A 26,556-nucleotide genomic window follows, 5' to 3' on the forward strand; every position below is an offset into this window, starting at 1 on the left:
AAAAAATGTGTTTAACCATCTTCTTATATAAATGTTCATACTTTACACTTATATTAGTTTTTTCATTCCCCCTCCTCATTCCTCAAGATAATGTAAAATTATGTAAACATAACACACAACATTTCAAACATGCAATATTTACATTTAGTTTGCTTTTGATTCCATACAGCTCAATATAACTCATAAGGCAATCTGATATTGATTTTATTCCATGGATTTCATTCCTTATACATTCAATCATTTGAGTGTTAGAAAATATTTAAATGGATCTTTTGAATGAAATTTATGTCAAACTATGTAAGACATAAATTTCATTCAAGTGTGTAAGACATCGCTTAATGTATGCAGCAGTGAGCTTCCCTGAAATTGAAAGTAATTTATCTGCATTACTTCTTCTCTGTAGTGTTACACAAACGTATTTCTATTATTTCAAACATTTGTTGCTGTTATTGCAAGAATAAATTTATGTAATGTAATGAATCATATAGTGATAAATATTATTATTTTTAGTTTTTAATATGAGTGGTAGTAAGAAACACAAAAATTAAGTGGCAAAAAAAAAAAAAAAAAAAAAGCATTTTGCTAGAAACTAAAATGAAAATTAGGTGATGGGGAACATCAGTGTCAAACTGGCGTTTCATTGAAATTGTCAACTTCAAGAATAAAGGCAATTCTCAAGAATAAATAAAAAATAGTGTTGGTACTGTTCTGTTCTCAGGGCTGGATTCAGAAATGTATGTATGTATGCATGTTTATATGGAAGTATGCGTTCATGCATGCATATATATATATACATATCTGTAAGTATGAATGTATGTGTGAGTACATATATGCATATACATACATACACATGGGCATACATTCATACATTTCAGAATCTGGTCTCGATAACAGAACAGTACCAGAGTGTCATCAGCAACTAAAACTACAAAAACGTCTGCAACTAAAGAAGAACCCATTCTAGAAATAATACGATAGAGGAGATGGAAAAATGACTCTACAAACATTGACAATGAAACTGAATGCAATATGCCATTAAACCAAGCTATTATAATGGAAAAATAAGAAGAATTTTTAATCACATTCAGATTGAAACAGATGACACAACAGAAAATTTCGTTGCAAGTCAAGGATGGTTTTTTAAATTTAAACATCCAAATAACTTCATACCATACAGATTACAATAGAAGCAGCAAGTGCAGATATAAAAGCGGTGCCTGAATTTGACATTAAGAACAATAATTGAATGAGGAAATTATCCTCCAGAATTAGTTTTTAATGTCGATAAAACAGGCCTATTTTGAAAAAGATTGCCAAAACATACATTTCTATTCCGTGAAGAAAAATATGGACCAAGATTGAAAGCTGCGAAAGATTGCAAAAAATTTCTCCAGGGTCATAATGCCAATGGAGCTTTAATTTAAAGCCATTTCTTGTTTATTGTTCCATAAATGCAAGAGCAATGACAGGAATATCAAAATCAGCTTTACATGTAATATGGAAGTCTAGTAAAAAAATCATAGATAACTATGAAAAATTTCCAGAATTTGTTCACTGAACATTTTTATTTTTGTTCATCTTTTAAACGCTATTGCGAAATAAAAAAAACTTGAACCCAAAGTGCTACTTTTAAAGGATAATGCTCCAAGTCACCCAATGAATTTATCTGATGTAATAACATGCATTTCTGTCGCAGCAGTTTTCTTGCCGCCTAACACAACTGCATTAATCAAATCGATAGATCAAAGTTTTAAATCAAATTTTAAAGCTTATTACCTGCAGCGAACATTTAGACAAATGTTTTAAAAAACAGATGGAGATGAAAAACAATTAATAAGAGATTTTTGGAGGAACTATAATTTCATGGGTAACCGCCTAGTGGCTAGCCAATTGCGCAGCTGCACCCCAGGCTGGGCAAGGTTGACTCAGCCTTTCATCCATTGAAGGGGTCAATAAAATTAGTACCAAGTTCGCTTGGGGACTAAACACCACAGCTCCTGCGACAAGCTGACCACATGACCACACCCCAGAAAGCAGATTTCGGGACACTGCAGGCCATGGTCCAATAGGGCTGTTGCACCACTGAGTTTAGTTTATAATATCATGGATGCTAAAGAAAACATAAATCTTTCTTGAATTGAGGTAATGGGAAAATGGTAACAAGGATATGACACTAAAGATTCTGTTGTTAATATGAACAAAATAGCGGAATTAGGGAAAGAAACAGTTTTAGACGAAATAAATGTGGATGATCTCAAAGAAATTTTGCAAGAAACAGCAGAAAGTCTTTCTAATGATGAGCTCAAGGAATTAACAGATCAAGAAAACCAAAATATTAAAAATAGCAACTCTAAAGAAGAGAAAAAACAACTTTGAACGACATTTCTAAAAACCAGTTTAACTTCTGTAACAGAAATAATGACGAACTTTATTTATTGAAAATGACGCAGATTTTGATAGGAGTTCAAAGGCAAGACAGGGTGTCATGGATGCCTTGTTTCCTTATCGACAGTTTCTTGTGGATCGCAAAAGAAAAATACAAATGACATTAAATACCTTCTTGATTTAAAAAGAAAATTGAAAATGCAGATAAATCTGAAAGATCTAATATATAAAAGATGACTTCAAATTTTATTTATTTCTATACACTCATTCATTATGTTTCAATATTTGTATGAAATCATTTTTTTATTTTGTATTGTTATACAAATCAGTTAATAAACTTAAATAATAAAATACTTTTTTATTTTATACCCGTTTCCTAATAACCCCATTATTTTACATGATGAGATGATCTCGTTTAATGCTATTTCCTATAATGCTCTACTTTAATGGAACATAACCCTCTGCATTAAGTGGGATTTTATTGTATTTATTAAACTGCACCTAAACTTAAATTTTGAAATTAACATCAAACTAAGGACAATTTCTGGTTTATTATACATAACTCCATTAAGAAAAAGTTTTATTATTATTTCAATATATTTCTCATGTAATAGTTTTTCAAACAGAGAAATAATATTTGGGTATGACTAACTGCAACCGCACCAAAAGCTGTGAAAAAGTACTGATCAGACAACACACCATGTCACCACAAAGTATTTATGACACAATCCCCGATGTTGGCTAAAAGCAGTTATGTGGTAACCCAGGTATATGCTTAAGAGACAAGTGTCTGAATGCATGTGGATTTGCACTTTAGAAATTTAATGGTCATTTTTTGATTCACATTTCATTTTGCATTGAGTACATTAGTTTTTGTCAGCAAATCCTAATGGAATTGTGAAGTTTTTCTTCTATTATTTTCATTGCATTAGAGTGCAAGTTGAAGTCCAAACTGGTCTTGGATGATCTCAGTTATAACCATAATGTAATATGAAGGGTGTGTGTAATGCTGAATTTATGCAACTCTCTGATATATTTTTTTTCTTTTGATAACAGATTGCTGTGAACACAGAAACAAGTGCAAACTTGATGAGAATTCCTCAGAAAAGATAAGCATTTTTTTTTTTTTTTTTCTCTCTTCTTTTATATACGCCCTAAGATCACCAAATGTGGTGATATGTGTTCTGCGCTGGTTTTTGGCGCGACTCTATGCTATGCGATGGTTTTGGGGACGATGTTGTTTGTATGGCAACCCTTTCGACATTGAAACTTAATTCTTTTGCTGCAGTCGTTTAATTGCTCATTGGTTCATGTCATGCATGTTTTGAAATGGCCTATGTTGCAAAGAGAGACATGGTGGCAAGATTTCAGTCATGTAGTTTAGATTGTGTGGAAAGTAAATTTAGTATTAAAAGGTACGATGTTGGAGTTGTTAACAAGTCTTTTGTTCACGGGTGCGTTTATGCGGATCAATTTTATTTTTGGAATTTCTGCGGGAGTCAGGACTGTCTGAAATGCAGAGCTGATATGAAAAATCATGTGGGAGCTGGTATGATAACTCTGATATGATAAGACTTGTGTGGGTTTACAGTCAAACGGTTGCTGGTAAAGTATGTGGCTGTCAGTGGGGTTAAAAGATATGGATCGTGGTTTTCGTGTAGTAAGTTTTTAATGTTACTTTTGAAATTTTGAATCGCAGAAAGACATGTGATATAGCAAAATTGTTGACAGACGTTGTGTGACTGGCGAAATTTTATTCACGAATGTATTATGGTAAGTACATTTTATTTTATTGTTTTTATTTTGTAGAATGTTATGTTCATTGTTATTTTACTATGAATTTCTGTTTTTATTGTTGTTTTTTAATTATTTGAAATTTACTTTTGTTATTTTAGTTTATTTTGTTGATTTGTGCGCAATGCCTAGTTTGTGCAATTCATGGATATTTTTTTTAAGTTTAAACAGAATGCTGTGTACATGGTATTCTTTGAAATTTATTGTTGTTATGTTAATTCATTAAAGCGATGTGTGCGTAGTTCGTAAATTCCTTTGCTGCCTAGAAAGTGCAATTTGTAGATGTTTTTTTTTTTTTGTTAAAATATATCGCTGTATACATGGATTCTTGTCAAATATTTTTGGTTAATACTTTTTATGTTTCTGCTATCTAAATTTTTTGTTTCTGTTTCGGATTTTTAGCTTAAATTGTGTGTTCAAAACGTGATTTTTGCCTGTGCAAAAACCGCTTGGAGACATTTTAGGCTTAAAGTTCGAAATGTAGACAAAAAATTTAGATGGTAATATGGCACCGTGGATTTTCTCGCCAAGCAAGGGCTTATATAAGAGTAGTCACTTTTTTCTTTAATGAATGTAAAAAAGAAAGAAAGAAAACAGGTGTAGTGGATGCATCTTTGAATCAGACATAAATATACCCATACAAATGTTCCACTCTAAAATTGCGAGTTCGAGACATTTTGGTGGAGGGTGTGAAAATTCAAATAATATTAATATTTATTTGATGTAAAAAAAAATTCAGGTACAACTCTGATAAACGCCCTAATTTCACCAAATGTGGCAATATGTGTTTTGCGCTGGTTTTTGGCGTGATTGCGTGTTGTATGGCAATCATGTCGGCGTTGAAAAATCTTTTAGTGAAATAGTTTAATAATTGCTAGTTGGTTCGTGTCGCGTGTGTTTTTGAAATGGCCTATGTTGCGATGAAAGACGTGGTGGGAAGGTTTCAGCCGCGTATTTTAGATTGTGTGCAGAGTAAATTTAGTATGAAAAGGTACGATGTTGGAGTTGTTAACGAGTCTTTTGTTCACAGATGTATTTATGGGGATCGTAGTGTATTTTTGGAATTTCTGTGGGAGTCGGGACTTTTAAAACGGAGTTTGATGTGTCCGAAATGCGGAGCTGATAAGGGAACTCGGACGAAAAATGGTGTTTCTGATAGACTTGTGTGGGTTTGCAGTAAAATTGTTGCTAATAAAGTATGTGGGTGTCAGCGGAGTTTAAGGTTTGGATCTTGGCTTTCGTGTAGCAAGTTAACGTTGGAGGAAGTTTTTATTGTTACTTTCGAAATTTTGAATCGTAGGAAGGCATGTGATATAGCAAAATCATGGAAGTTTTCTTGACAGACGCTGTGTGACTGGCGAAATTTTATTAACGAATGTATTTTGGACTTTGTATGCTCTGTACCTGAGAAGATGGGGGGAAAGATATTTCTGCTTTTAAAAGAAGCTTTCATTATGGTAAGTGCATTTTATTTTATTGTTTTTATTTTGTAGAATGTTATATTCATTGTTTTTTGTATGAATTTCCGTTTTTATTGTTGTTTTTTGAATTGTCTGAAATTTATTTTAGTTTATTTTCTTGATTTGTTTTTAGTGTAGATTGTGCAATTCGTAGATGTTTTTTAAAGTTGCATTGTTTTTTGTATGAATTTCCGTTTTTATTGTTGTTTTTTGAATTGTCTGAAATTTATTTTAGTTTATTTTCTTGATTTGTTTTTAGTGTAGATTGTGCAATTCGTAGATTTTTTTTAAAGTTGAATCAGAACGCTGTGTACAAGGTATTCTTTGAAATTTATTATTGTTATGTTAATTTATTAAAGCGAGGTGTGCGTAGTTCGTAGATTCGTTCGTTGCCTACAGTGTGCCATTCGTAGATGTTTTTTTAAGTTAAAACATGTCGCTGTGTACATGTCAAATATGGTCTTGTCAAATATTTTTGGTTAGAAACTTTACGTTTTTGCTATCTAAGTTTTTTGTTTTTTGTTTCGGATTTTTAGCTTAAATTGTGTGTTCAAAACGTAGTTTTTGCATGTGCGAAAACCGTGTTTTTGGAGACATTTTAGGCTTAAAGTTCGAAATGTAGACAAAAAATTTAGATAGTAATATGGCAGCGTGAAGTTTCTCGCCAAAAATATTTGGCGACTTGAGGGCACATATCAGAGTAGTTCCAAAATTCAATGATATATCAATAAAGAAAATGTTCGGTACTCTTCTGTTTTGCCGGCGCAGGCGATAAAGTCACCGATAATGGTACAACTAGATGCCAAATGGAATATCTTCGCTGGTAACCTTTTACACCTCATTTTCAAAACAAGTCGCAGCCATTTCTTATCAGATTGATTGTTTCTTTCAATATTGGCATACAATTACATAGAATTTTTACCAGGTGGTTCAATTTTAAGTCCTAAGGCCATTCGCGGTAATTAAGTCAATTACAATGTAATCACACCGCTCACTCGAAGGCACAAACATAGAAAAGAAAAAGTCAAAGGTTAAATTCATCAATTCTAATGAGAATGCACTAGTGAAATAAAGCACTGCGATTTTACATAATTTCAAAGTAAGCTATTCGTACAAACTGAAATAATTCTTTCACTTAAACTTGTATTCCAAATTAAGATTTAACTTGAAATTAATGTAGATAGCTACTGAGAAAATTAGATTTTTGTAGCGTAGTTTATGTGAGATGTAATCACTTGGGGTCATGTGATACGAACTGGCGAATCAGGATGTTGAACCATGAAAGCATAGTAAATTCTTAAACTAATGTTATTTTACAAATTTATTGTTTTTATTTATTGGCTTTTTACACAATTTTAAACGATATTAAAATGATTATGCCTTCAAAATAAAAAATTCTTAAAATTTTTTGTGTGTATACTGTATGTTGCTGCCAATAAAGTCTGCTGGCGAGATTTGCGCCGGCGAAACGGAAAAGTACCCAATATTCTTTACTGAGTATTAATTATGATGCTGTATAACATAGAAATGGAAGATTTCATGGAATCCAAACAACGTATGCCTACCACAGTGAATTAAGAAATGATCGTTAACCAGTTACGTTAGGCCCAACTAGTAGGGATTGGATAGTTTAACAAATCAGCAATCATATTACGAATCAAACTTTTATGATCAAAAGGTTAAAATGCGAGTTTAATACAAGCTACGGATCTTAAAAGTACAATTATAAAATAATACAATAATACGTGATACCTTGATTTTTACCAGAAGAAGACAGATTTCTCAAAATATGAATCAGACAGCATCGCCTCGTAAATCCAGCTCTTAATAAGGGATACACGTGCATAACTACAAAATAATAACTGAAATTTTTTAAAAAAATCTACATATACTGATTCACTCTCACTCAAATGTTTATATTTCAAATGTATTTAATGCACAGATTTTGTAAACATGCACCTACCGGCGAGTTTTAAAATTCAAAACAAAACTCAAAAAATCGTATCGAATCATTAATTATAGGAGAAATCTCATGATTTCTTCCTCTCCATTAAGTCTCTATTTCAATGATTTCATATCATTTTTTACCTTATAGTGATTTTTTACTTTATAGTTTCATATTCTTTTAAAATAAAATTTGTTATCATGTGTAACAAATTATTGATGAAATTAAATCAAAGCACCATCTAAGTATAGGCGACCCAAGAAGCCGCCTAATAAGGCGACAAGTTTTAATGCAACAGATAAACTGTTCATTCAAGTAAGTATTAAATAAAAATACATTTTTCTTAGAATTATTAATATGTTTAATTTATACATTTCAATTAACCACCTGTAATAATTGCCCAGGGCGCCGAAAATGATGAAATCGGACACTATTCAAATGGTATCATTATGATTTTTATAAAGAATTCCCACAAAATATTCAATATTCATTAAATTTCGAAGCAGAAACTCATAATCTAATTACGTCTCTACGAAAAATCAAAAATATTATGAAATTCAACTTTATAGTCGGAAAACATCGCAGTTATTGGCAAAGGACATCCCTCAACAAAGAAATTTTGACGTTCAATTTCTTTATTTGTGACCGCGGAAAAAGCGGGAATTTGAAATGTTATTTTCGTCTACTGCTTCATATTTGGATTGCATTATTAAAACATCTGGAAAAGAGCATTTAAATGAAACTACTAATTTTGTTTATTAGTTAATTAAACATCTTATAAGAAAGTTCTCTGTTAGCTTTCGCGCTAAAGGAGCAATTTTATGACTTTTAAATATTTTGATTTTAGGTAGCGCAGTTTTGTTAAAAAATGTCTGAACAAGATCTGTCACTTTTATGTTCTGTGAAAATTAATTATTTAGATAACAAAGGCTGTGCTACTAGAAACATTGCAAATGCCAAAAGTGTACTGCAACTTGGACGAAATGAATTTAGAGATATTATTTTGAAGATAGATTGCGGAAAAACTAACTATGCCTATGGAATTAAAGACATGACTCTTCATACTAAATTTGTGAAAGAAGGGAAGGCCACTATAACCTTAAAAAGTCCATATATTCAAATATTTATTTCAAACTGCCCTCCTGGTAAACTGAATGCATTTTTGAAAACATTATTAGCAAAGGTTGAAAGCCTGAAAGACACAAAACGTATAGGAACGAAAGAACGATTGTTATCGACAAAACCTCGAAGTTTTGAAGAAATTAGTCCATTAACTGCTGTTGATGTCACTGCTTTACACAATCGATTAAACAATGGGAAGCAAAATAAATACCCACAGACACCTACATCCCTTAAGAGAAAAAGAGATGGAGAAGAAAATACTACACCTAGCAGGGTAAGGCTCTTTTTCTTCTTTAGTATTCTAAATAACGATCTTAATGTTAATTAATTTATCTTAAATTTTAATGTTTTAAAGTGTTTTACTGTAAGTGATAAAAGTTATTACTTTATGTTATTGAGTTATGATGAATGCTCATAATATAGTTTTATGTCTCGTACATATTTAATTAATGGCCATTTAATTTTTTTATATCTTGGATAATATGAACAGAATTGGGTTGATCTTTACATTATGGTAACTTGGCGAAAATTTGGCGACCAACTCTCCTATAGCAGCCCTCTATTTTTTTTCCCCGCTGCCATTTTGTCTTCATGAAGTAAAGACATGTTTCTTTTCTTTTTATCTACTGAACACTTCTTCCAACAATCTACTAGTTGAATTACACTTATGCTAGAAATTTTATCAAACAAAACTGCTTAAACGTGACAAATATTCACTGCAAAATTGGGAAAAAGTGCACAATACCATACTCCTTACGCAACACATACACATAAACCATGTACACGCCGACTTATTTTTACTTAAAAAAACATCCCAGAATTGCACAAAAATGGCATTGCGCACACTCTTCACTATATCCATGTACACTGCTTTTTTCTCATAAATTAGAAAAATTTCACGAAAATACATGACAATTTTCTCAATCTTTAAACCCGGTAAAAAGAACATATATGAAATTACCTGATCGCGAAAAAGTATTTACCCTTTCCAAATATGAACATTTCCACATATAAAATAAATAAAATATCCAAAAACTTTTACCTCTAAATCATCTATTATATTATAAACGTCACCAACGAATTCATACCGCAACCATTACAAATACTTAGTGTCAGATATTTAAATTATTTCCATGCACGTTTACTTCAACTAAAACGTATACCAAATTCCTACAAACATAAAATTCACAAAATAACTATCATTTCATTAAAATATAATTAAATTCAAAAACACTACTTAAAATATAAATGAGCACATATATTAAATTAATAAAAATTAGCTTACAATCCTAATTACTTTAAACTAAATCATTGCTAATAACAATTTTCCCAATAATACCAAATTCCTTTCCACCTTACATTTAGAACAATGCATAAAAATAATATCCTCAAATAATTAAAAATACTAACTTACCTAATTTTCTTCAGAATCTTGATTACGTGTCTGATAAACTTTTCTTCTATCCTTATGTCTATCTCGCACAACCTTAAACAAACATTTATTACTACCCTTTCCAATACCACTAAATACCCATTTCGAATTCACTTTAGTTACGGCCATGGGATCCAAAAATTAACCAAGACTGTTTCACACAACACAGAATAAAGCCAAATACAAAATTTCCAGATTTTTTCCCGATTTCCCCCCTTTTCCGATTAAAGAACCGTAATTCGTCCATTAATATCACATGACATATCCCATGATCTCTCATTTCCCCCACACAAAATAATGCGTAATCGGAACTGAGTACTGCTCACATTATTACCAAAGTCCCAGGTAGTAACTTTTATCGCCTCCAAAATGTCACCAAACTACCAGTTACCATATTGTAAAGATCAACCCAGAATTGTTCCAAGGCAATCTGGCATTGACATTTTGGTGGTACAAAAAGAAACTGAAAGTTATTATTGTTTTTCAAACAATTACTGCATTTTCTTTCCACTTGTCCATAACTCCTAGTGATAACTACCAAATAATGTTCATTTTTTTATAGAAGTAATCATGTTAGAGAATATAACTGGGGTTAATCCTAGTATCCGGTGCACATGGGATTTGGCTACTTTTGGCGACTTTATGATGAGCAATAAAAACGGGACATATACGATGAGCAGTAAACGGGTCATTCAAAGAATATATATAGTTACACATAGTATATACTTAGTATATAGTGTATAGTATATACATAGACGTTGTTTGGGTATGTATATAGTGTATAGTTAGATGTTGTTTGGGTCATTTTTGGTGTTGGCGATAATTTTCAAAATCGTGCCAAGGCTGCACCGTATACTAGGATTTTACCTATAACTGTTGCTGATATTCATTATTAATACCTATTTATGCTTTCCAAATGACCAGTTATCTTTATAGGTGATTGCCATAAGAAGTTTCATTGTTTTTAGCATCAAAATAAACTTTCTGTTACTACATTTAATTTCACTAAAAAAAGGTCAACCGTTAATGTTACGTATTTGAAATATGTGTGTTGTGCAGAGAAATATAGAGAGAAAAATCTGTACATTTCACTCAATTTCACGTTTGTGCTGGGACAGTTGTTTAGTATTAGGGCTGCTATGTATCTGTCTGAGCATTCTGATTTCTTTAAGTAATTTATCAAAAAAAACTTTTTTTTTTTTTTTTTCCTTTCTTTCTTTCTTTCTTTCTTTCTTTTTTTTTTTTTTTTTCTTCAGATATTTTCTTGCAGAGGTTCAGCTTTCTGTGTAATTTCTATACTTGATCTTATCCAAAAAGCTGATAGATGACTCAACTGCTGTGATGGTTTTACCAAGCATGAAAGGCAGGTTGATTTGAAGCACAGAAATTTCATCATATCAGTCTTTTTTTTTTTTTTTTTTTTTTTTTTTTTTTTTTTTTTTTGTGTGTGTGTGTGTGTGTGTGTGTGTGTGTGTGTGAAGCTTACAAATTCCTTAAATATATATATCTAGCATATGATTACTTAATTATTAAATATATTTATGATTATAAAAATATCTCCATGACTATATGGAGTGCCATTAGTAAAACTTATTGCTTATTTTTTTCAAATCTATAAAAACTTTATTGTGATGGTGATTTGATATTCAGGTATTAGCACAACCACCTGTGCACAGTTTGACGAATTTTGTGAAAGAAAAAGAATGATGTCTTATAAATGTAAAAAAAAAAATATATATATATATATATATATATATATATATATATATAATTATTATGCACAAACATATTATTACAGGCATATTTTACATCTTAATTAAGTATTTATCTTAGAAACAATCCATAAACTTACAAGGTAACTTTTGTTTCTTTTATTCTGATGGATTTCTTGTCGATTGCTTTAAGAAGAGATTCAAAACAATTGTTCCCTTCAATGAATTTATGGCTAAATACCGTATTCCCATAGAAATTGTATCGCAGTTTCTTACAAGTATATTTTTAAAAATGAATTTAAGACAAGGAATATCATATTAATATATATAAAAACTGTTGGAATTTAGAATACAACTACTAAAAAAAAAGGAACTACTCTGATATGCGCCCTCAAGTCGCCAAATTTCTCGCCAAATATTTTTGGCGAGAAACTTCACGCTGCCATATTACTATCTAAATTTTTTGTCTACAATTCGAACTTTTAGCCTAAAATGTCTCCAAAAACGCGGTTTTTGCACATGCAAAAACTACGTTTTGAACACACAATTTAGCTAAAAATCCGAAACAAAAACGGCTGATCTTTAGAATATGGTAACTGGTAGTTTGGCGACATTTTGGAGGCGATACTACCTGGGACTTTGGTAATAATGTGAGCAGTACTCAGTTCCGATTACGCATTATTTTGTGTGAGGGAAATGAAAGATCATGGGATATGTCATGTGATATTAATAGACGAATTACGGTTCTTTAATCGGAAAAGGGGGGGATTTGGAAAAATATCTGTGGCTGTATATTATTTTGTATTCATTGTGTGTTGTGTGAAGTAGGGTTGAATAATTTTGGGATTGTATGGCGCTATCTAAAGTGAATTCTAGATTTTTAATGCGTTTGTGTGATAATTCAAAAGAAGTGTGGAGGAAAAATTCGCAGAAAAAATCGTTCAGTAATTTTATTGAATCCATAATAAAAGTGTATCCACCATGTAAGCAAGATTCTGAAGATTAGGTAAGTTAGTATTTTTAATTATTTGAGGATATTATTTTTATGCATTGTTCTAAATGTAAGGTGGAAGTAAAGTAATTTGGTATTATTGGGAAAATTGTTATTAGCAGTGATTTAGTTTAAAGTAATTAGGATTGTAAGCTAATTTTTATTAATTTAATGTATGTGCTTATTTATATTTTAAGTAGTGTTTTTGAATTTAATTATATTTTAATTAAATGATAGTTATTTTGTGAATTTTATGTTTGTAGGAATTTGGTATACGTTTTAGTTGAAGTAAACGTGCATGGAAATAATTTAAATATTTGACACTAAGTATTTGTAATGTTTGCGGTATGAATTCGTTGGTGACGTTTATAATATAATAGATAATTTAGAGGTAAAAGTTTTTGGATATTTTATTTATTTTATACGTGGAAATGTTCATATTTGGAAAGGGTATATACTTTTTCGTTATTAGGTAATTTCATATATGTTCTTTTTAACGGGTTTAAAGATTGAGAAAATTGTCATGCATTTTCGTGAAATTTTTCTAATTTATGAGAAAAAAGCAGTATACATGGATATGGTGAAGAGTGTGCGCAATGCCATTTTTGTGCAATTCTGGGATTTTTTTTTTTTTAAAGTAAAAATAAGTCAACGTGTACATGGTTTAGTGATATTTTAATTAAATGATAGTTATTTTGTGAATTTTATGTTTGTAGGAATTTGGTATACGTTTCAGTTGAAGTAAACGTGCATGGAAATAACTTAAATATTTCACACTAAGTATTTGTAATGCTTGCGGTATGAATTCGTTGGTGACGTTTGTAATATAATAGATGATTTAGAGGTAAAAGTTTTTCGATATTTTATTTGTTTTATATGTGGAAATGTTCATATTTGGAAAGGGTATATACTTTTTCGCGATCAGGTAATTTCATATATGTTCTTTTTACCGGGTTTAAAGATTCAGAAAATTGTCATGTATTTTCGTGAAATTTTTCTAATTTATGAGAAAAAAGAGTGTACATGGATATAGTGAAGAGTGTGCGCAATGCCATTTTTGTGTAATTCTGGGATGTTTTTTTAAGAAAAATAAGTCGACGTGTACATGGTTTACGTGTATGTGTTATTTTGAAAAACGCATAAGGAGTATGATGCACTTTTTCCCAATTTTGCAGTGAATATTTGTCATGATTAAGCAGTTTTGTTAGATAAAATTTCTAGCATAAGTGTAATTCGGCTAGTAGATTGTTGGAAGAAGTGTTCAGTAGATAAAAAGAAAAGAAACATGTCTTTACTTCGTGAAGACAAAATGGCAGCGGGAAAAAAAAAATAGAGGGTTGCTGTAGGAGAGTTGGTCGCCAAATTATCGCCAAGTTACCATAATCTAAAGATCAACCACAAAAAACAAAAAATTTAGATAACAAAAACGTAAAGTTTCTAACCAAAAATATTTAACAAGAATCCATGTACACAGCGACATGTTTTAACTTAAAAAAACATCTACGAATTGCACAATGTAGGCAACGAACGAATCTACAAACTACGCACACCTCGCTTTAATAAATTAACATAACAACAATAAATTTCAAAGAATACCATGTACACAGCATCCTGTTTAAACTTTAAAAAAATTCTACGAATTGCACAATTTAAGCAAGGAAGGAATCTACGATCTACGCACTCCTCGCTTTAATAAAATAACATAACAACAAAAAATTTCAAATAATACCATGTACACAGCGTTCTGTTTTTACTTTAAAAAACATCTACGAATTGTACAGTCTAGACACTTAACAACAAAATAAACTAAAATAAATTTCAAACAATTTAAAAAAAACAACAATAACGACAGAAATTCATACTAAAGAACCAATGAACATAACATTCTACAAAATAAGAACAAGGATAAAATAAAATGCACTTACCATGAATTAATGTGTTTTCGAATAGCAGAAATATAAATTTCATACCGCCTTTAACATGCCGCCATGTAATCACTATCGTATTTACATGACAGCCAGACACACTATCCAGAAAATTTATACTATGGTTCACAAATAAATAAAATCACAAATCCCTACTTCTATCATGCACTGCCATTAAAAATAATCTCCCAGACCCTCTTTCTACACTTCCAAATACCCACTACCCCTCAACAGGATAGCCACAATCATATTTCCTTTTGCCGAACTTCAATTCAAGTACTACCATTTTATCTTTCCCTCCCATCTTCTCAGACACAGAGGCAAACCAACGAGCTCCAGCGAAAGACTTTTCGACGTCAACAGGGTTGCCATAGAACACGCAATTGCGCCAAAAACCAGCACAGAACACATATCGCCATATTTGGTGAAATTAGGGCATATATTAGAGTTGTACCAAAAAAAAAAAAAAAAACCACCTGCGAAAAATGCAGCAATGTTTGTTAAAACTGAAGAATTGTCATGTGTATAATTGCCTAAAAAACTGCTGTGTGTGGGTTTACCAGAGTTTAGCGTATTCTGAAACTTCGGCAATTTTACTAAGGGGCTCACGAAATTAAGTAAGTACAGTCAAAAGTCGTTAATCCGGGCTCGTCGGGACTTAGCCGATTCCGGATTATAGATCATCAGTTTAAATCTGGTAAGATAGCATGCAGAAATTATAAAATTAAAAATATGAAACCGTAATTTATGAAATAAAGAACAATTATGATCTAAAGAGTATCAACATTTACCAAAAAAAAAAAAAAAAGCTTAATATTTATTTGTTTACTTTATTAAACATTTCTTTCAATGTAAGTTGTTTAAGTTGCTTCATTTTTTATGTGATAATACTTTCTCTTTAATTCTATAAACAGACATAATTTCTTCTTCAGTTACAAAGTTCCACTGTTCAAGTCCTATAATTGCTGTGTCGAGAATACCGACTAATTTGTCAATCGAAATTTTTTTGTTTTCAATAAACTCTGTGTCACTTTCTTCGCTATCGGAAGCAAATTACAATTTGGCGAGGAATTTGATTTAAATCATATCAAAGACGGAGTGCATCGAGATGAAATACCACATTTAGTAAGGAATTATAAGCCAAATAAAATAAAAACATCTGCCCTGAAGATAAGGATAGTGCTGACAGATCAACATCCAATTCATTGTGCGCTGCAGCGTTCCCCCCCTCCCCTGCCGCAGAGCAGCATAAAATTGATAAACAGATTTCGGAATGGTTAGATAAACAAAGGATATGCCTTTATCCATTTTTTGCAGCAATTCCATTTTTTGTTTAAAGGACTTCGAAACATACTTTCGCTTTGTAGATCCTTTACATATCCGTAAATATATATCGGAAATTCTATTTGACATAATCGAAAGTTCAAGATTACTTTTATAAAATTGCTCTAACAGTCTGAAAAAAATAATAAGCCGGATCGAATTCGAAGATTAAGGAACAACGCAATCTGCAACATTAACTGAATTAGATAATTTTAGCTTAGCTTATACTATCCGTTAAACATTAAACGTGCATGCGCACACGCATATTCGCAGCCGTAAAGGCTGTAAAGCTCAACCCGACGCATGCGCAGAAAGTTTGTAGCTTTGAGGTCTGGATTATGGGTGTCCAAATTAATGACTTTTGACTGTATTGGTAATTTTTTGCAAAATCAAGGTTACAGAATCTAGGATGCATTCTGATGTGAAATGCAGGTTTCAAATCTGCAACTATGCAGTACAATCTATGATATAAGTTTGCAATATAAACTTTTTTATAATAATATAACCAATTAGAAATTCATTTCAATAATAATACTAATATTTAATTTACATTTTATGCTAATCTTTACTTACATATGCATAACATCATACTTTTCTAACAACCCAAATTTAATTGTATTAAATATGGTATTTAAGCAGCTAATTTTTACTTGCATATGCTTAACATCATGTTTTTCTTCTAACTGAATTTAATTGTACTTATTATCATGCATTATTTATTATACTTCCCTTTCATCACCGCATGCTTATCAAAACATGACAACTTGAGTAATGACTGATGTAGCGATGCCTAAACAAATTTTTATGTCAGTAATTGAATAATAAAGAAGTATTTATTTTTAACCTTTTATGTTGACATTACACTTGGCAATGATTGCAGATTTAAGTTAAATGCACTAAAACATATTGATGAGGAAAAATTTGTCAAAAATTTCTTTCCATATGCTACAAATAGATTTTGTTGATGATACTCATAGATGATACCCAAAGATTACATTTAGGGCTATTTGAATTAAGAATAACTGATTTGTTATTCACATAAACCCAGAACCAGTGCCAGGACTCGTATGGCCGCACCAAGTCGCAGAATTTAGGACCCACAGCGACTGCATCAGGCAGTAAGATATCTAGTGCTGGCCCTCAATAAGGTTTAATTATATGTGGAAATTTATTTATTTAGAAATCTGATAAGCAGAAACTTAAGAATGTGCAAGAAACAGACATAAATATAAAAATAACTAAAAAATTCAGACTAATACAATTCAGACTTAATTGTCTAAGTGCGCGATAGAAGCAAGGTAAAATTTTTGGATATCTCAAAACAAAGGTAAAATTTTCCAATTAACAGATTTTGTAAAAAAATATGAAGAAGGGCTAATAAATGAAGATGATATAAAAGAAGTTTTTCATTGCGATGACAATGCTTCTCAATCATCAATCAATTAATGAATGTTGAAATCTGTAGTATGCTTCTAGATCCAGAAAATACCACTAGCGATAGTGAAGAAAGTGACAGAGAAGTTACTGAAAATGAGAAATATTTTTAAAATATTTTTTAGATCATAAATACTTCATTATTTCATAAATCACGATTTCATATTTTTAGTTTTACAATTGAACCGCCAAAGTCCCGATGAGTCCGGATTTCGGACTTTGTACTGTATTAACTTTTATAGAAATTAAACGTTTTTTTATTTGCAGCATAATGAAATTAAAAAGAATAAAGGAGAAATCAAAACTAAATCATCTGACCTTTTAATTTTACTTTTATGAATTTGTATTTCTCTAGAGTTAAAAACAATTTATTGGAGAAAGAGTTGGCACTTTTATCAATGCTTTCTAATTATCTGCACCCTCATATCCACCAAAGAAAAACAAAAAAAAAAAAAAAAAAAGTATTGACTTTATGCTTGCCAACAATTTCTTATGTGACATCCCATGATGTGCCAAAAAGTATTACATGGCAACTGAGGTATGCACGTAGCATCACCTCGCATAGCTTTCTGCTTTGGACATTTCTGCCAATGTGACAGCAGATTACAATCCCTGCTATTGGAGTTTCAATATTTCGGTACAGTGGTGGACCAAATGCTATAGTTTCCTAATCTTTGGTAAAATCTCGGAATTAGCTTTCTGAATACGTAAAGTGGCTTGCCTAAAGTCATTATGTGACTATTTCCTTCTCATTTTAGGATTTTGGTGCTAAGGTTGTATATAAGGCTGGATTTGTGCAATTGTCTAAGGTTTTAAGCAAAAATAGACTTTTTTCCAAAATTGGCAAAAACAATTTTTTTTCGAAAACGATGATTTTAAGCAAAAATATATTGCTGTGTAGATGGGAAGATCAACAGCACAAAAAACTGAGAAGTGTGAATGTTTTGCATAGAAAAAGAAGAATTTAAAGAAATAGGTGGCAGTAGATGTAAAGATACCCAAACAAACATTACTTTCCAAAGTCACCATTGAGTTTGCTACTTTTCAGTGGGGGTGCATATAACCAGAATGTACCCTCTTATTTACATGATTAGATGTAATCTTAGGCTTCATTCAGACTGTGGTATAAATGTCATAGTGGCACAGTCATAAGGCATGAAATGCGGAGGTTCCATTCACACCTGCAAGATAGGATCTAAGCCATAGCCAATTAGCATTATGAACTGTATATTGTTTGGTGTAGCTTTTCTGCATTTTTCTGAATTTTTATGACTTATGTGTTTTCAAGTTTTTTTTTTTTTTTTTTTTTTTCCCCACTGTGAATATGTATGAATGATTATAATGTAGCTTATAATAAAAATTATCTACTTTTCTGTCTGCAGAAAATTATGAGTGTTCCCAGACCTATGCTTCCCCGATTATTGACAGCTGAACAAAGAAGTGTGATGAGTGCTGTTATGAGTGGAAGAAATATTTTTTTCACTGGTAGTGCTGGCACTGGCAAATCTTTTCTTTTAAAAAGAATTTTAGGTGCTTTGCCCCCTGAAAGTACTTTCGCTACAGCTAGTACTGGTGTGGCTGCTTGTCAAATAGGAGGAATTACATTGCATGCATTTGCTGGTAATTTTTGCTGTTTTAATTTTGGATTTTATATTATACTAGTTATTGATATATAATGCTGTATGTTTAATATATGAGTCATTATTCTTGTTTGTCCACAAAATATTTTTTACTTTAATACATTAACTCAATATGTTGATAATAATGGTTATTGGTTAACATGTGAATTTTATATTCAGTTATTTCTAGGGTCTCTAAAAACTTCTTAATTTTATTTTTCATTTTAAAAGATTTTTATTAGCATTTAACCATCTGTGCTTTTAAGATCTGCTTACTGCATTTATTAACTAAATTTACATAGGCCCTTATGTCCGGAAACCACACTAGGGGGGTTTCCCCTGCACCTTTTTTCCAAAGGACTGCTGTCCATTTTGTCGCTGAGAACTAGATATCTCTCATTAAGCACCTGGAAGTCCGAGGTGTGCATATGTCTAAACGTCACAACTCCTCCCTTCTCCGGAGGTGGAGGGTTTTCAGAACTCCAATTCCTCGTAGCTTACCACAGCAAGTCTTAATAATAAAACTAACTAATAATTATTAGCACTAATACTTTTTTTTTTCACAACGATGGGCTAAGTACCAAGGATAAACATAACAAGAACTATATTGAGGCCAGTAAAAAACATATAATCAACTTAATACTGAGAACTAAATTTAATTATACACATACAAATAAAGAACGTATAATTTTCTGAAAAATGGAATGTACAACATACATTCCTAAGTTTAATATTAATTATATATCTAGCCAGGCTGAAAAGGGAAACCTTGCATATTTTTAATTTTCCGTTTCTGATAATCTCTCAATGGTAACCCAACACCTGGATGAGAACGGCTGCATTTGACCTCAAAATAAACATGTACATTTAATTTGCCATTAACATGAGAAAAAACTACTTATTTTAGTCAAATTTACATCATTCATGAAGTAGCTACATTTAATCCCCTTTGACCCTTCAGTATCAGGTACTAGTATGGATAAATGATGAACTGGGGATTCTTCCACTTTCCTTGGTAGATATAATCAACTCTACTCGGTGTCTTGGGCTATTCTCCTACGAAAGTTTTAGACATTTGCAAACCTTCCGAGTCTGGTTGGTATGAAACATTAGCTTATCTACAATTTCTTGTTCATGCCGAACCGAAAAGGAAATTCTTAACTTGTACACATTTCCCAAAGAATTACTGTAATCGTCTAACGCGATTAAGTCAAAAGATGGTTTTACAACGTCACTTTTCTTTTGTAGGTCCGCTACAAAAGAATATTTTATTGTAGGCAGCAGCTGGCAGTCCAAGGGGTGCATATGTCTGAACGTCACAGTGGTCAGAAAGAACGTTTTGTAGGCGGTGATATTTGGTTGTACTGCAAACATTTTATTACACATTTTATCAGACAAATTAATTAAGAAGTAATTAATTGTATTACAATAATTATTAATTTAAAATATATTTTTCCAGAAATCGATCAAAATAAAAACTGAAATTTTCCGGAAAATCCTGTTTGAATTTTGTTTGGCAATAATCGTGTTTTGATTTGGCGCCCCTCTGCAAGCTGCACCTGGGGCATCATACACCCCCTTTCCCCCCTCTCGCTACGCCACTGATGCTGGTCTATATTTTAATACCACTGCATATGTGATCAAGCATAACATCGTATTATATGAAGAATCTTTATGTTCTCAAGAATCAGTGTTAAAAAAAATTCCTGTCTCTGGCAGCATAATTGCAGTGCATGGTCTATCACAATGTTGTTCACTGAAAAGATGCTGTAATGAATTATCCCTGAGTGAAAAAAATATTTGAAAAAGAAAGGACTACTTTTAAAAGTTTTACTTTTACTAAACAGTACATCTAAATATTCTTAGTGTGTCAGTATGGAGGATGGGAATATTCAAGTAGTATATTTGCTAAATACAACCTCTTTGCTTCAGCCATTTGACTAGGGTGTTATTGAATGCATCAAGACATTCTAAATTATCAGATTTTTGACATGATATACATAACTATTGATTGTGATCATAATCTTCGGATAATGGATGGATGGAAACTTTTCATTATTGCTGATGCAATAACCTTAACCAAGACAGCAGTAGACAAATTAAAGCCAGAAGCAGTCGATGCATTCTGGAAGAATTTGTGAAATATGATTATGATTTCAAATGCATACTTATCATTGATGAAGAAGTGAACATAACCATTGAAACAGCAAGAGAGTTGGTAATGTGGAATTTGTCAATATGATAAAATGAATTCATATTGAAGCATATCATCAGAAAGAGTTGTCGAATGAAGTGCTGCAGGACATAATAAATTCATCACTAGAGGAAAATGACAATAGAGAAAACAAAACTGAAGTACAGCCAGCAATAGGAGCACTAAAAAACTTGGAGGAATATTTCAAATGACAAAAATTATAATGAAAAAACAATGGATTGTAATCCATTGGAATTTTTCCATAAAATTAAAAGGAAAAAAAAAAAAAAAAAAAAAAAAAAAAAACAAGAGTTTACCATCAAAGATTTTCAGCTGTCATTACCATTCATATCTGATATCATCCTGCCATCATCTTTTTCATTTACTTAGCCTTCTCTACCTCCTACAGGTAATCCTTATCCCAGTTCCTCTAACACACCCTCTACACAATGCCCAAAATATTACCTAACCGTATTATAGGTACTGAACTATCATTATATACCTATAATCATCATGATCAATTTCAGCAATTATTCCAGTAGCAAGAAGAATAGATAAATCTGTGAATACCACAGTACCTTTTCCCGAAGGAAAATTTTATTGCTTATTGTGTATACATAATTTTCACTATAAAGCTGATTGCTTTGTTACAGAAAGAATAATTTTTCTTTCTGTCTTTCCATGCAAATCTCTGTTTTATGTTCATTATACCCCATAGCAAAGGAATTGCAAGTTTTTATTCCTGATTTGTCTTTTAAAGCTTAGGTTAAATTCTAAATAAAATAATATGAAATTTACACAGTAAACAATAAATGTTACTTTATTTAACAGTATAGCATATGAAGTTATGACAGTTATTCTCACATTTTAATAACAATTATATTTTGAATTAAACTCTACCCTATCGTTTTTGGCTCATGTTACAATTTTCATTCAGATGATAAAGTTATGCAAATTTGGTGGTATATGGCATAACTTAAAAAGTAAGTTAAAGGTTAGGTTATTTGTATATGGCAAAGTACACAAATGCCATCTGCCTAAAGGATGAAAGTCTTGATCATTAAAAAATAGAGGTTTGGTCTTAATTGTTGCTTATTGGAGCATTTGCCACTGTTGCTGAATGCGACTTTCTGCTGCATTGGTTCAAGGGCATAATATAAATAAGTTGCTGTGCTGTTGATAAATGATTTAAATGTTCAGATGAAGGGTTGAGTGACTTGGTATTTAGCTATGAATTAAAACTTTGTTTTGCAAGATAAAGATTTAGGTTTTGGTTACAGGGCACGGCTAATTTTCTATGTTTTCTTTTCAAAAAAAAAAAAAAAAAAATCTAAGGTCCAGGGCTGTACTGTATACTGTGTAGGTAAGATAGTTTAAAGTATATGTTATTAATACTTTTTATTGTTGATGACATCTTAATGTATTAAATCTATTAATTAAGTTTGATCAACTTTATGTATGTTACATAAATATGTTTTTATGGAGCATTAATTATTACCTATGCTTTCATGTATCCACAGTGTGTTTTGAAATGCATTAGCCGTGAATATGGAAGTACTGCTGTATTTTGCCCATTTTACGTCCTTGTATGGAGTGAAAAGGAAGTATTGTAATCACGGAAAATTTCTGATATTGTATTTCAACAGAAATATCTGTTTTGGTTATTTCTGAGCTCGTTCAGATGATTTTTGTGTATGATGTCTATATGTATGGACAGAATAAAGGACTATTTTTTCAAAAATGAATTCAGAGGACCGTTTTGTGACATCTGTATGCATATACGAGGGCCATCCAGGAAGTAGATTACGTTTCCGTCTGTGTCCGCTAGGGGCGGGGCTAGCGCGGCCATCTTGGGGTCAGAGCGTTGCGCAGCTCAGTCTGCATCTAGCCGTGCTAGTGAGAGGTTCGTGCTGTGCTCCGTTCAGATACTGTGACGGTTTGAAATGTCTGCGTTAATTGAAAATCCTGCGAGGTGCGCTCAGTAATAAGGTTTCTGACTGCAAAAAACTGTAAACCGATAGAAATCTATCGGCAGCTTCGTGAAGTGTATGGGGACAACATTATCACTGAAGGTGGAGTGCGTCAGTGGGTCATAAGATTTCAAAATGGCCGAACCAATGTTCACGACGAAGATCGAAGTGGGAGACCCAGCATAGTGACCGCCGAACTTCTCGAAAAAGTCGATGCTAAAGTCCGTGAAAATCGAAATTTCACAATAACGGAACTTTCTTTGAGTTTTCCACAAATTTCGCGAAGTTTGTTGCACGAAATCATCAGCGAAAAGAAGAAGAGGTAACGAAGTGGTTGAAGGCGCAGGCGGCCGAATTTTTCGACGAAGGAATTTCCAAGCTCGTACATCGCTACGATAAATGCCTTAATTTGTATGGTGACTATGTAGAAAAGTAGTATTTGAGTGTGGCTTTCATCTGTATATAATAAAATTTGTTTCCTATACTTTGTTAATTTTTTATTCCAAAACGTAATCTACTTTCTGGATAGCCCTCGTATATATATCTTACACAACTCACCAAAGACTTCTCATTAATCATAGAAACCTTATATGGAATTGCTATAACATCTAGTTATGTACCTCGCTTTTTTTATTGCAATTGGCAATACCAAGCATCTAGCCCCTTATCTGGCTTAAAAGTCCGAACCCTGCCTTTATTTTCGTAACCGTTGGCCATAGTCATATACTTCCAATTACAGAAGTGTTTTAAATGATGAAATTGACCAGAATATTTAATTTCTAAGTTTGCTGCAATTTTTAATGTCATTTTCAACTTGCCTTGAGGGACTGGTTAATTAAGTTGGAATACTTCAAGTAAACAAGTTTAAATGAAATGCAGCAGTGTGTTTTAAATGACGAAAATATTCATGTTTTGGTGATGTTAATCTTTTCAAAAAATTAATTTTGGACAAATAATGAAGTCTAACTTTTAATGCGGTCTCATGTTCTTATACTTATGTTTGGGAAAGTTTTATACCCTTTATGAAAAATAGAAATACAAGAAATTTGACTCCTGTATGACAAAAATTGACTGGGATATTTAATTTCAAAATTTGCCATTTCTGATTTCATTTTTAACTTGCTTTGAGGAATCAGTTTTGTTAAGTTGGAATAATTTGAGGAAATAAGCTTAAATGACATGCAGCAAAAATTGGGTATAATTTAATAGGCTGTTTAAGAAAGTCATGTGGTATCCACATCACCTTTTTTTTTTTTAAATTTGATATTTCAAATGCAGTTTACTCATCCAGCCGGCTAGCATGATGAGGAAAAACTGTAATGAATATAGACCATTACTATGATAGTCATTAGATTCTGATGATGAAAATTATGAATTTGAAAAATGTATCATATTAGAACAAAATTAAAATGAGTCATTTAAAGTATTTAAAAAAGCATTTAAAATGGTATATTTTAATTTTTAAATATATGTAAATGCAAAATAAATACCTCCCTCCGAAAAAAAAAATGTTTTTTTTTTATTAAATTATTAATCTTTAGAGCTTGACAATTTGAGTGTTGAATGACTCTTATATTATGTACAGCAGATTATTTTGACCAGGAATATGGAAAATGCTCCATGAATATTTTAGTTTAAGCATATTTTATAGTTTTGTATTTTTTCTGTGCACATGAATTGTTTCCAAGAATAGGTTTTCTATTTTAGGAATTGGCTCAGGTTCAGCTCCTGTTGAACAATGTATACAACAAGCTTTAAAGAAAGGAAAGTCAGGCTCTTGGAAGCAGTGTGAGCATTTGATTGTTGATGAAATTTCAATGGTTGATGGTGAATTCTTTCAGAAAATTGATAAAATTGCCCGTTCAGTAAGGAATAATGATAAGCCATTTGGTGGAATTCAACTTATACTTAGTGGAGACTTTTTGCAGTTGCCACCAGTATGCAGGAAGGGGCAGAACAGAGTATTTTGCTTCCAGGTAAGGTAGTAATAATAAAGTTGCTAGTTTAATTACAAAGGTAATATGATAACTTTTGATATGATATATGGCATATAATGATAAGAAAAATTTTTAATTTTAAGGAATAAGCAAAGTACAATAAAAGCTTGCTATATTTTTCCAATATGTATTCTATGAGCACTACAAAACTGGTGACTGTGCATATAATAAGATCTTATAGTGATGTATGTCATACTGATATATTTAGGTTGTACAGAAATGAATGACACAAATGCTGCCACAGAGTGAAATATAATTTATTAACAAAAAACTGATAGTACATCAGTTAGAAATAATCTCCACCCATGTCAATACACTTCTACCATCTGGCTGGGAGGTCCTGAAGGGCTTTGGTAAACCAAACTGTGGGGGTATTGGTGCACCACCTATGGATAATTGCATGCAATTCGGCAGAAGATTCAACATGTTGGCTCCTGACTGCATCTTTCATGTTGTCAAGCAAGGCGTAGTCTGAGGTCTTGGTTCAAGTTCCACCCACTTTGCATTTGCACACACATTTGTTATCTCCAAATCACCATGCACAATTGCCTGCAATGTTCCTTGCACAAGCCCTGTCTTCTGCTGCATCTTGTTGAATGTTATGTGCCTGTTCGCCATGATCAAATCTGACATGGCTGCAGCATTTGCTGCTGTATGTGATGTCGATGTTTGTCTCGCGCTGACACCTTTGGCTGCATTTCTCTACACCACTGCTGAACTCGGCCAAACAATGGGATATGGTGCACTTTGAGGGTGTTTTGTTCCTGTACACCGACACCATGCGACGATGGATCTCACTACCCTGTATCCCTTCCTTCCATAGAAACCATGCTGTCCAATGCTGATCATGATAATCACCTTCCATCATTGCTGTCCACGCTGTCAATGATGACGGCGAAAGGGACGGACGCTGACTTATACCGTTCGCTTGCGGCCAGCTCCATCCATGCATTCAGAGTAGCTCACGCTCTCTTGTGTCTATTTCACTTGTTTTCCCTTCACTTTGTGTAATACTTTCATTGTGAGAGCCGTTGTGTCAATCATTTCTGTATTATCCAAGTAAATATTTAAGCCTTTTGAAACATTGTTAAATAACAGTATTTTAATTACTCAGTTATGTGAACTATATATACATACACAGCGCCGGTGCCGCTTGCAAAATAGTTGACGTCATGCCCCCCTTTTCAAAATTTTTTTATAGGAAAAGAAAGTTTTGAAGAAAGCATTTGTTGATTTTTTTAATAGTTTTTCGA

General features: G+C 32.0%; 2 protein-coding genes across 4 annotated transcripts in view; one reads left to right on the forward strand and one right to left on the reverse strand.

Moving 5' to 3' along the window:
- The window catches only part of Nfs1 (Nfs1 cysteine desulfurase), a 45,120-nt gene extending 37,373 nt beyond the window's left edge, over positions 1 to 7,747 (reverse strand). The window contains exons 1-2 of one of the 2 annotated variants that reach the window (XM_085813090.1): positions 7,603 to 7,747; positions 7,392 to 7,487 (exon numbers count right to left, since the gene is read on the reverse strand). In XM_085813090.1, the coding sequence (XP_085669216.1) occupies positions 7,392 to 7,485 (94 nt within the window). In that variant the 5' untranslated portion in view covers positions 7,486 to 7,487; positions 7,603 to 7,747. Of the gene's footprint in view, positions 1 to 7,391 lie in introns of both variants that reach the window. The other variant, XR_015040237.1, reaches the window with a different exon arrangement.
- Positions 7,748 to 8,212: 465 nt separating this feature from the next.
- Pif1 (Pif1 DNA helicase) overlaps positions 8,213 to 26,556 on the forward strand; it is a 52,640-nt gene continuing 34,296 nt past the window's right edge. Inside the window, exons 1-3 of one of the 2 annotated variants that reach the window (XM_085813089.1) lie at positions 8,213 to 8,980; positions 18,906 to 19,143; positions 25,014 to 25,282. In XM_085813089.1, coding sequence (XP_085669215.1) covers positions 8,453 to 8,980; positions 18,906 to 19,143; positions 25,014 to 25,282 — 1,035 coding nt within the window. In that variant the 5' untranslated portion in view covers positions 8,213 to 8,452. The remainder of the gene's footprint in view (positions 8,981 to 18,905; positions 19,144 to 25,013; positions 25,283 to 26,556) is intronic. The other variant, XM_085813088.1, reaches the window with a different exon arrangement.

The sequence above is a fragment of the Stegodyphus dumicola genome, chromosome 3 (assembly GCF_044657685.1).
Source record: "Stegodyphus dumicola isolate Sdum_Otavi_A_Nest chromosome 3, ASM4465768v1".
Classification (NCBI taxonomy): Eukaryota; Metazoa; Arthropoda; class Arachnida; order Araneae; family Eresidae; genus Stegodyphus; species Stegodyphus dumicola.